Here is an 11,718-nt window from a genome sequence, read left to right on the forward strand (position 1 = left end):
GTGGGTTTAGTTGTCTTTGCTGAATCCGAGGACCTTTTTCTTTGGCGATACCAGTGAATGTGTGTGAGGTGAGTTTGTCGGAGTGCGTTGTTGCATGTCGCATGTTTGCAGAGGATGAGGTCCTCAAATATCTATGAATTTCGGTTTTAAACACTCCACAGGTACCGCAGACAAAGGTTGGTGTTGGTTTTGGCTGATCACTGACCGTGTGCTCCAGACGTCATGCCCTCTGGAACACACAGAATAGCACAGCAGCACATCCCATCATGCTCGAGTGAGTAGAGAAGAGCCAAGGCTGCCACACGTTCAATCCCACCAGCCTCATCCCTCACACTTCAAAAAGGCCAAGTTCTGGATCCAGCATGCTTATATGAATCTATGTGGACTATATTTTAATAATGCTCCTCCTGCTGTTCTGTTATTCACTGTAAATAGTTTGCTGTAGGATCATTTGTGGTGATTGCCTTAGATAGCATCAATTTATCATTCATTAAAAAATATTAAAACTAGTAATAATATATTTAAACAGTAGATAAGAACACTTTAGCTTTTACTGTTTCTTATTCCTTCCTATGCATTTCTTCTTCTTACTTCATGTCCCTATTCTTACCACCCTTCTTCTTCCTCTTGCTATTTGCTATTGCTCTTTCTCATCATCTTTCTATTCTTCTTCTACTTATATTATTATTATATAATTATTATTTTAATTATATGTCTTCTCCAAATATGTACCAATTACCTGCAAATTACTAATACTCACTGTTTTTTGAGTATGAAGTATGATGAAGTAGTGTAGATGAACAAGTCAAAGTATAGTATAGTCAAATATTAATGATACATCCTCAGAACCAGTATGATTGTGCTTATGATGAACACTACTATCCCACAATAAAAAGTGAAGTAGAAAGGAAGGTGATCCTCATGTCTAGACAACAACGAAATGCAACAGCAACAGCAGGAGAACTTTGTTTGTGTAACAATGTATATTATGTGTAAGCATTTGGCTAGAATTGATCAAATTTGGCATAAATCAGAAATCTGACAAAAGTCAAGGAAACAATTTATTATTTGTTTGCCATATCAGTGAATGTATAATATTGTAAATTATTGTGAAAATAGATGGTAAAAAGTAGGCATTTATATTGGTGAAGTTCAAAAACAAAGATGTGATCTCCAAAATAGAAATTTAACAGCAGCAAGCACAAATGTTCTCAAAGTTGTAATTGATATGTTCATCAGCATGGTAACATCAAGCAAGGTAAAGCCATTGAAATGACATTAAGCAAATTAAACAAAATAAGCAATGCTGTTACAACTTGTAGCAAATGTGGTGAAAATGAAAATTGAAATGTGATTTTTTGATAGTATTCCAAAAAAAAAAAAACAGCACCGTTATCATTTTACTGATTCTATACTAAAATTATTTATTTTGCTTGAAACAAAATAGGGCAAACATACAGCTCAGCAAAAAAATGAGAGACCACTTAAAAAATGATGAGCTTCTTTGATTTCAAAAAATTGGAAACCTCAAGAGGAAGATGGATGATCACAAGCCATCAAACCAAGCTGAACTGCTTGATTTTTTGCACCAGGAGTAAAGGCATAAAGTTATCCAAAAGCAGTGTGTAAGATTAGTGGAGGAAAACATGCCAAGATGCATGAAATTAACTGCGATTACAAACCAGGGTTATTCCACCAAATATTGATTTCTGAACTATGTTGTCTCTGCATCTTTTTTTGTCATTTCATCCATTTCTCATTTTCTGCAAATAAATGCCCTAAATGACATTTTTTTTAATTAGGGAGTAATGTTGTCTGTAGTTTATAGAATAAAACAACAATGTTCATTTTACCTATAATATATTTATATAATATATATATAACATATACCTATAAAAAGCATAATCAGTGGTTTCTTAATTTTTTGCAGAGCTGTATATACTGTTTTCCTTTTTTTCCTTTTTTAGGGAAAGTCAGTTTGACTTAACCTTAAATTATTTTGTTAATTTATTGGGAAAAAAAAGTGAAATAAGCAAAATGTTTTGCTTATATTGTTGCCTGCAGTTCTTGAGGCAAAAAATATACAGTGTACAATACATGCCCTGCTCTATGCATTCTGTGTCCACTGGATGTCGCCTGTGAGCTTTCCAGGACTGAGACTGCCTTTCCCTCTTGAATCAGACAGACAAACTGACAGAGAGACAGACAGAGAGAGAACTGCACTCCCAACAGTTTCACTTTTCACTTTTTGAGCTAGTTGAATTTAGCACTTTTTTTTTTACTTTTTATCCGGTTCACTCTTCAGATGGGGACTAATTATTTTAAGGATGAGGTGAGAGGCATGTTTCTGCTGATGCATGAATTACATATTGAATTTAATGAATTATTATTATTATTATTATTATTATTATTATTATTATTATTATTATTATTATTATTATTATTATTATAGCAGTAGTGTTGTAACTGTAGTTTATATATTATATATTATATATAGTCTCTTTATCACACTGCTCTCCATATCTGACTGTTTCCAAGGAGACCGGACTGCCTCGCGCAGCTCTCAGACTCCAGCGCGCTGAACCCCGCGGAGATCCACTCTGTGCCCGCTTTCCAAAGGCTCCCCAGGCGTGTCCAATGGAACAGAGAGTCTCCTTTGTATTCGGGACACTTTAATAATGGACAGCAACAATATCAAACCTGTTGTTTGCTTTAGGAAACTCCTGCGGGCGCGCGGGCCGGCTGATGGGGCTCCAGTTGGACTGCGCTCAGGCGCCAGGGCTCGCGCTCTCTCAGCCTCATGAATAATCGCAGAAACTTTCACCACCGCCTTTAAACCGCGGAACCGGAGATTTTACACACACGGAGAGACACGAAGAGCCTCTGTAAACCACTCCAGTTTCTGAATCAGTTTATCTGATTTTGCTATTTATAGGTATATCTTTGAGTAAAATGAGCATTGCTGATTTATTCTATAAACTGCAGTCAACATTTCTCCCAAATTCCAAATAAAAATAATGTCATTTAGAGCATTTATCTGCAGAAAATGAGAAATGGTTGAATTAATTAAAAAAGAGCTTTCAGACCTCAAATAATGCAAAAAGAAAACAAGTTCATATTCATAAGGTTTTTAGAAGAGTTCAGAAAGCAATATTTAGTGCAGTAACCCTGGTTTATAATGACAGTTTTCATCTTTTTTTCTCCTCCACCAGTCTTGCACACTGCTTTTGGATAACTTTATGCCTTTACTCCTGGTGCAAAAATTTAAGCAGTTCAGCTTGGTTTGATGGCTTGTGGTTATCTATCTCCCTCTTGATTATATTCCAGATGTTTTAAATTTGGTAAAATCAAAGAAACTCATCATGTATATGTGGTCTCTTTTTCCCCCAGAGCTGTATATATTACATTTACAGCGCTAGTGTTAATAATTAACTCTCACACTGTTAATTCAACATTTAAAGTTCTGATTTAACACCTGCATATTTATGCAACAATGCCCGGATGTATCTGTTTATTAATTGATTAAATTATTTATTATTATTATTATTATTATTATTAGTAGTAGTAGTAGTAGTAGTAGTAGTAGTAGTAGTAGTAGTAGTAGTAGTAGTAGTAGTAGTATTATTATTATTCGTAGTAGTAGTAGTAGTAGTAGTAGTAGTAATAATAATAATCATCATAATCAATAACATTATCATCATAATATAGCAATGTATTGTTTTTCTTTTTTTCTTTGCATGCCAATTTTTACTGATCACGTGCTGCTTGTAAGACAAAGGATTGGTGTGTTGCTGTGCTGATTCAGTCTAAACAATCTGAACCATTTCCAGACAGAAATACAGCTCTGCTTTAACATCCATCTCCCAGCATGGAGTCCTAACTGTCCACAATTAAAAAGAATCCCTAAACATGGGAGAATGGATGGATTTATGGATAGACAGATAGACAAAAATTACAAATCAAAGAATAAATGCAGTAATGCATAATATGTGCTGCATATAGAAAGGTAAAATATGACAGAGAATTAAAAGAACAAAATGATGGAAAAGTAAGAAGAAATAATACTTGTGATAGAAGGGAAAAAATAAAGTAGGATTTAGAGTTGGGAGAGAAAAATATGACAGAGAAAAAACAGTTAACAATGATGTAAAAGTAAGAGTAACATATGAAGAGTAAAGAAAGAGTTATGTATGATGGAAGTGGGATGATAAAAAATGACTGAAAACAAAGTCAAGAATAATAAAAGGAAGAGTAAAGGGAGAGTAAAATATACTGGAAGAATGTAAATTGTAGAATAACAGGAAAAATATAAAAGTATGATGGAGATAGAAAAGTAACATTTGATCAATAGTATGAGTAAATTATAATAAAATGAAAGAGTAAAGACAGAAGACAAAGCATAATGTATGTAGAAGACTAAATATGATGGAGAAGAAAGATTAAAGTATAATGGACAGTAAAGTAGGGTATAATGTTGGCAGTAGAGTAAAGCAAGGTTGATTTGAAAATAAAGTATAATGTGGTGTAAGCGAAGTAAAGTACAGTTGAATGTAAAAAGAATAGCAAAGCAACATTTAAGGAAGGAGAGTAAAGTGAAGAACAATATTGACAGGAGAGTAAAGCTTGATTTGTGTGAAAGAGTGTGATGTATATAAAAATAAAGTATGGATAGCAGAGTACAGTTTGAGGTAGGAGTGTAAAGTGTGAGGTAGGTATAAGAATAAGGTATAATGTGGGTAGCAGAGTACAGTTTAAGGTAGGAGAGTAAAGTGTGAAGTAAGCATGAGAATAAAGTATAGTGTGGGGAGCAGAGTAAAGTTTGAGGTAAGAGAATAAAGTACAGTATTGGGTAGTGGAGTAAAGTGTAATGCAAGTATAATAAAGTATAGTGTGGCTAGCAGAGTAAAGTTTGATGTGAGTCTGATAATAAAGTATAGTGTGGGTAGTAGAGTAAAGTTCGAGGAAGGAGAGTAAAGTGTGTGTAGGTCTGTGAATAAAGTATATTGTGGGTAGTGGAGTAATGTTTGAGGTAAGGGAGTAAAGTATACTGTGGGTAGTGGAGTATAGTTTGAGGTAGGAGAATAAAGTATAGTGTGGGTAGCAGAGTAAAGTTTGAGGTAGGAGAGTACAACAGGAGGGAAAGTAATTTATGATGATCTATTTTGGTCTCATCTGAATACAAATCCACATTATACTCACCTTCTGGATTATCCATGTGAGGCTGTAGATTGGCAGCAAAATTATTTTTAATCTAACTTAATCAAATTTTTTCTTTAAATGATTGGCTCATCCAAGGTTCACATACTTTTGCCAATATTTTTGTCTCTCTTTTTAGTTTTAGGACTTGTGTGAACATCTTATGATGCTTTAAAACAAATGTTCGCAGAAATAAAAAAAAATCTAGATGGTTCACAAACTTTATTGTGATGGAGGTGGGAGAGTACATTCAACACTTTACACACTGGCTTTACACTTTTACCAACTTTCTATCTCTCATAGACACACACACCTATGTACAGTGTCTGCGCGTGTGTGTGTGTGCTCGTGTTCTCCAACATTCCTTTGCGTGTGTGACACCCCCCGGTTTGCTTAAACAGGTTTTACAAACCCGCTGTTACCCGCACTCGTCCCTCTCGCCTTCTCATTGGCCGCCCACACGCGCCTGCCCCGCGCGCTCTTATTGGTCAAAGCGCCACGCGACCGGCTCGAGGAGGGGGCTCCCAGGCGCGTGCCGCTTTTAAACCGGCCGCGTCGCCCTGAGACACCAGTAAAGAAATCCTCCCGTGGACGGAGCGCGAGCGGCAGGTGCGAGAAGAGGAGACACGCGCACACCCTCTCTCCCTCTCTTTCTCACGTGCGCGCACACGCACACAGACACAAACACCTCGTCCGCTCACGCGCCCCGACGTTGGACTTTTGGGACTTTTATTTGCGCGCAACGGCACGGGAATGAACACGGACGGGCCGGACGGAGCCGCTAGCGCACTCCCGTACGCCGCCGAGGCGCGCCCCTGGCTCGCCCCCTCGCACACGCCACGCGCCGCCCACCCGCCGCGTCCAAACCGCGGCTCTTCCAGCCCCCCCGTGGCCAAGGCTGGCAGCAGCACCGTGGCCGTGCAGAAGCAGCGGCGCATCGCGGCGAACGCGCGCGAGCGGCGGCGCATGCACGGCCTGAACCACGCCTTCGACGAGCTGCGCAGCGTCATCCCGGCGCTGGACAACGACAAGAAACTGTCAAAGTACGAGACGCTGCAGATGGCGCAGATCTACATCAGCGCGCTCGCGGACCTGCTGCGCGCACCCGGCTCGTCGCCCGTGCCACCCGGCGCGCTAAGGCGCGAGGACGAGTCGCGCGCAGGTCGCAGTGACGGAGAACTGTCTCCGCACTCGCACTTCAGCGACTCGGACGAAGCGCACGCGGAACTGCCCAGCGAGGACGAGCTGAGCGAGCTGAGGGCACTCGGACACGGAGCATTTTAAAGACAGACCCCCGACAACACGGGGGTCCCTAAAAATGATGCCGAGAAGCCAGAGAGAGAAAGAGGAGAGACTGGCCAGCATTTTCGTGTCAATCGTGGAGTTTGGAGTTCCAAAAGTTTGAAAAAGCGCGCCGTCTCTGATTCCCACCCGCACCGAGGGCTCATCACGCCTCCCTCATGCTGGGATTGGTCACCGTATCTGTCCGCCGGTGCTACGACTGGCTGCCAGTCGTGCCAGAATACGGGTGGGAAACGAAACGACAAGACGACGCTCTTTCCTCTCTGATCTTCACAATAAGGCCTACTCAGCTGTCCTGGTGACTTTGTGACTTTTTTCAAACCTAAATGTAATTTTTAAAGACTCCTTCGCCAACACAAATGATTCTTTTTGCCTTTTCCTGAAACTGAAAAAAAAAAAACCACGACGCCATCGAGCAGCAGTGCCATGGGCTCGAATGTCATGAAAAAGCTGTCTTCCATATAAAATGACCGACCCGTTTTATGCATTTCATTGAATTGATGATTTGTTTGAGCTGTCTAAAGATTCTGCGACTTCTAAAGTTTACTTGCACTTTAAACACGGGCCATAGGCTTGAGGAACATGCTTTTTTGTAATGAAAAGGTTTTGTTGTTTTTTTTTTTTGTGTAGCCTAGTAATGCCAATTTGATGAAGATATTTAATAGGAGCCATTAGATGTTTTGTATATTTGTTGCTTTTGAATATTAGATTCCAATGCGAGGTTTTTCTTCATTGTTGTTTTGTTTTTTGCTTCTGTTTAAATAATTAATTTATTCTTTTTTGTCCAACTTGTGTTTTTTGTTATTTTATGTTTTTGAAAATAGAGAATTTGCCACATCCTTTATGTTCATTTGATTTTGGAATAAAAAAATTCAAAGTGATAATCGCGTGCTGGTTGTTGATTTCTCTGATTAGGATACACTTAACTTTTGGGCTGATCTGTAGCTTCTATAGCTTCTCTTCATTTGAATAACTTTGAACAACTTAAAAAGTGGTCAATTTAATGTCCAACGTCTTCTTTCGGACCAGTCTGACTGTGATTAAAATTCATCAGTCCACTGTTCAAATATGCCAAAAAGAAAGTTATTGTATTCTGACATAAACCTATTTAAAAGAAAAACAAACTAACTTGTTAATCATTACACAGAGCAAAATTAATTGTTTAATTAGTGTTAATTATATTTATAATTATGTTATAATCATATAAATTCTGAAGTTTTTATGAGACTTTATGATCAGTATGCGTTTCCACCTGTGACTACGCAAGAGTTATAAAAAAGTGAACGACAGAAATTGCATTTGACGAATACATTTTTAAAATTACATTTGTGGATGAAGAAGAACAAAAATACCTTTTGAGGAGGGGGAAGGCCCATTTGCGGGCAAAAGTGATAAACTAGGGTTACCTAAATTTGAAATGAAAATGAGCTAAACCCACAATTAAATCTAAAATAAAAAAAAAGAATAATAATTTAAGATAAATATGAAATAAACGTGAAAAAGCCTAAAAATCGTGAAGACCACTTACACTACAAGTGGGTAAAAAGATATTAATTTAAAGTAAATAAAAGTGATTTAATGAAGCAAATGGTAAAAGTACATTTAGGATATAAATTATGTACACTTATATATTAAGTCATATTAAGGCAATTTTAGGTAAATATTATATGAACGTTCATTTGAGGTAAAAAAAATTGTGGTAAACTTTCATTTTTTAGAAATTAAACTTTTAGTTAGCATTTCAAAAATATACCACAGGGAAAAAAAATAGCAAACTTTAATTCAAAATGAGAAATTAAGTAAACTTACATTTGGGATTATCAAGGAAAGTTTATGTAAAAAGTGAGAAAACTTCTATTTGTGATAACTGTTCATGTTAGTTGATGGGATTTTACATTTAAGGTAAAACATATATTTGTGGTAAAGCAAATTTATATAAAAAAAACTTTAAACTTAAAATAAATACATGTTTATTTGAAGTAGAATGAGAAACTTTTTATATGAGCAAAAACAGAGAGTAGAACTAGGATACATTTGAAAACAAAAAAGTTGCATGCATTGTGCTTTCAGTATTTCTTTGTTTGATTGTGTCTGTTTGTTGTTTTTATATAATTAATTGCAACAGTTTTCTGTGAGTTGTGTTTGGTCCTCGCTCTCCATATGCTGCTGTGTTGAGTTGAGTTGAGTTGTTTGAGCTGTTTGTCAGACTGCAGCAGCGCTGCACTGTACCGATGCCGCTCTGAAAGCTCTTAAATGCGCGCGCACTGTCCCGCTCCGCTCTCCGCTGCCGTGTGTGAGCGTGTGAGCCCCGTGGCGCGCGGGGTGTTGGGTGTCTTCAGTACAGCACGCGCTGGCAGCTGGCGAGCGCGCGAGCCGCCCGAACACGCAGCGCGAGCAGCGCTCCCTCAGGACCGGGAAACAGAGAGCGAGCCACACACGCGCCTGCTCGCACACACACGCGTGCGCATGTTTACAATAGATGCACGAGCCGCTCTGGAAGATTCCGAGTGCATTTTGATCCATTTGGAGTAAAGATAAAGAGTTTAGGGTTCGATTTCATTTAATTCGGTTTTATTGAGCATGGTTTTTATTTCTTTCATTTGTGTTCTGTTATTTTTTATTTTTTACAACGAACTCTCTATGAGCTCAGTTTTCCTAGGCTGTTTTGTACTTTTCCAAAGTTTTTTTTTCCCCGTCTCAGTTTCAAAACACTTCACTGGAAAAACACAGTAATTATTGATGAGTACCGAGCCCAGTCCCACCCCTGATCCGAACCAATCACCTGCGCGCTGGCTCTGCGATCCCTCTCCAGATTAACATGGACAATAAAAGGTAATATCATGCACGCGCTCTCCATGCTCAATTATTTACAGCTTTTATCAATATACCTTTATCTTCTGCAGGAGCGCTGCCATCTGCACTGCCCTGATACCTGCGACCCTCAGACCACCAATGAGCTCACGTTTCAGGACCACAGAGTCGTTCTGCAGTTCTACTGTTGTACACAGTTTAACGGTCATAACAACAAAAACTGGCACTTGTGATTGTGAATGTGCGTTTTTTTTATCAGTTTGTTTCATTATTCGTTAGTTTTATTTTTAGATTTATTTTTTCAGCTCTTAGCGATTTTTTAAACGTTTTTTATCTCATATGTTTTAAGCATGTTATGGGCATAGTAAATTGTTAAACGGTATATTTATTCAATTTGATTTTTTTGTGTTACTTTTGTTTCAAGCTAATAAAAAAGCAAGCAAGCTGTGTTTTGTTTTTATCGCCAAAAAATAAATTGAGGTTCATTAAGTTTTACTTAAATCAGATTGGCTTTGTTTTACGTTTTTTTTATTATTATTAACGACTTTAACGTTTCACGTAGTTATTAACACGATGCTACAGTATTTAATTTCAATACTTTGATGTTATACATTTAAAATGAAATGAGCAACAGTTTTAATCTATATATAAACTCTTTTCTATAATTATTTGTTTATATGTCTTTTTGTTTTGTTTTTTTAAGACGTCATTGTGCTTTCTTTCCATTGAAATGAACAGAAAGAAAGAAAAGTGTCGTCGTTCCCCCACGTGCTGGGTGTGTTGTAATAGTGGAGTTGTAATAACAGCTGCGAGGCTGGCGCGCGCTGAGGTTTCACTCTCATTAAATATTGAGCGCCGGGCGTTGGGGAAAAAACATAAACAAACGCGCCCTGTCTTCACTGCGCATGCGCAGCACATTCACCTGTTCGGTGAGGGCATCAACAGGTGTCTATACTAACCATAGGGCTATTTCATTAATTTTTTAAACTAACGGTATAGTTAAAGATCACACGGGTTCATCTTTTGTTACAGCCAGCATTAGATAACACCAGGTTTTTGTATTGAAAGGAAAACTTTGTTTGGTTTGTTTTAGGAACTTTTTGTTTTGAGAGCTTCTTCACAGTATTTTCCAGTGTTTAATTTTAACAGTATTAATTTGACACCAAGGGGCAATATTATGAACATTATTAAACCTAGTAGACTTGAATACATAACTTTTTTCTTTTCAATAGAAAATATCAATTTAAAAATGTTGTGTATTGGCTGAATCCCTGCATGAGAAGCTGCACCTAATAGTGTTAATTTAACACCAGCAAATGTACAGTGTTGTATACAGCTCACAACATGCTGTTCTTTTCTTATTGTTTTCTGTTTATTGTTAAATTGAATGTGCATTGTAGAATGCCTTTGTCCTGAATGCACAAACAGATCCACAGACGTGTGCGTGTTTGAGGGTATGCTGTTTCTTTGATAGTGATCAAAGTGTCAGAATTCGCACTCCAGTCCGGGATTGTGCATTGGCGCTTGTGGTGTGCCTAGTTGCGGAACAAAGTCTCTGAATTTCATATGAGATAAGGAGAGTGGGAGGCCGAAAAAGGGCTCGGACTCTCTGGGGACTTCAGAACAAAAGCTAAAACTAGGCCGTACTCTCCATCTGCCGTGAAACTGTGCAACAAGCAGAGAGAAAAAGAGAGAGAGAGTGAGGAAGGAAAAGAGAGAGAGAGAATCAAGTAAAAAAGTAGTAAAGGTAGTAGTAGGGAGACCACAGAAGAGATAAGACATTTATCTTCATCTCTATGTAGATTACTTGTTCTGCAGAACGTTCAGAACGTTGTTAACCTGTCCAAAACCAGAACATCCCCAGCTGGCACATAACCGACCTTCAACATTTAATGTTAAATGGCTGTGCAAACGTTGAAATCAACATAACGTCCTTAACCATCTGCCTATTGAATTAGCATTTTACATTTCATCACCATACAATTTCTAAAAACGGTTGGATGAGGAATGAAAAGTGTTTTACTTCTATTTGCAGTAACAGCTTTTTAATTTAACACCATTTCTTCACCACACCTGGGGAAATGTTCATGTTCTATTAGTTTTACTGTGTTTTAGTGTTTTTGAGATCAGATGTTCAGTAATCAGATTGGTAGAGGTGGGTAACTTTCTGTATATTCAGCTTTACTACAGTGATGTAAGTTTATTGTTAACAATCTGTTAACCATAGGATTTTCTCGTTTTAGTGAGCTATGGTTTATTAAAGCTTGAACATATGACGTTGAAACAACGTTGCCATGTCAACATTGATTCACTTTTTAAAATCAACATCAAATAAAACGTTGATTCTACGTTGAACTGCGAGCTGGGTCCACACATCCAGGTGCTTCAGGCATCAGTTGGCTCTCCAAG

General features: G+C 37.9%; 1 protein-coding gene across 1 annotated transcript; it reads left to right on the forward strand.

Annotated features, from left to right (window-relative positions):
* The first annotated feature begins 5,764 nt into the window (after positions 1-5,764).
* On the forward strand, positions 5,765-7,335 carry atoh1a (atonal bHLH transcription factor 1a). Its single transcript, XM_049485588.1, has one exon. The coding sequence runs from the start codon at positions 5,950-5,952 to the stop codon at positions 6,478-6,480; it is 531 nt and encodes a 176-aa protein (XP_049341545.1). The 5' UTR covers positions 5,765-5,949; the 3' UTR covers positions 6,481-7,335.
* Positions 7,336-11,718: the final 4,383 nt, after the last annotated feature.

This window comes from Astyanax mexicanus, chromosome 12 (assembly GCF_023375975.1).
Source record: "Astyanax mexicanus isolate ESR-SI-001 chromosome 12, AstMex3_surface, whole genome shotgun sequence".
Taxonomy (NCBI): Eukaryota; Metazoa; Chordata; class Actinopteri; order Characiformes; family Acestrorhamphidae; genus Astyanax; species Astyanax mexicanus.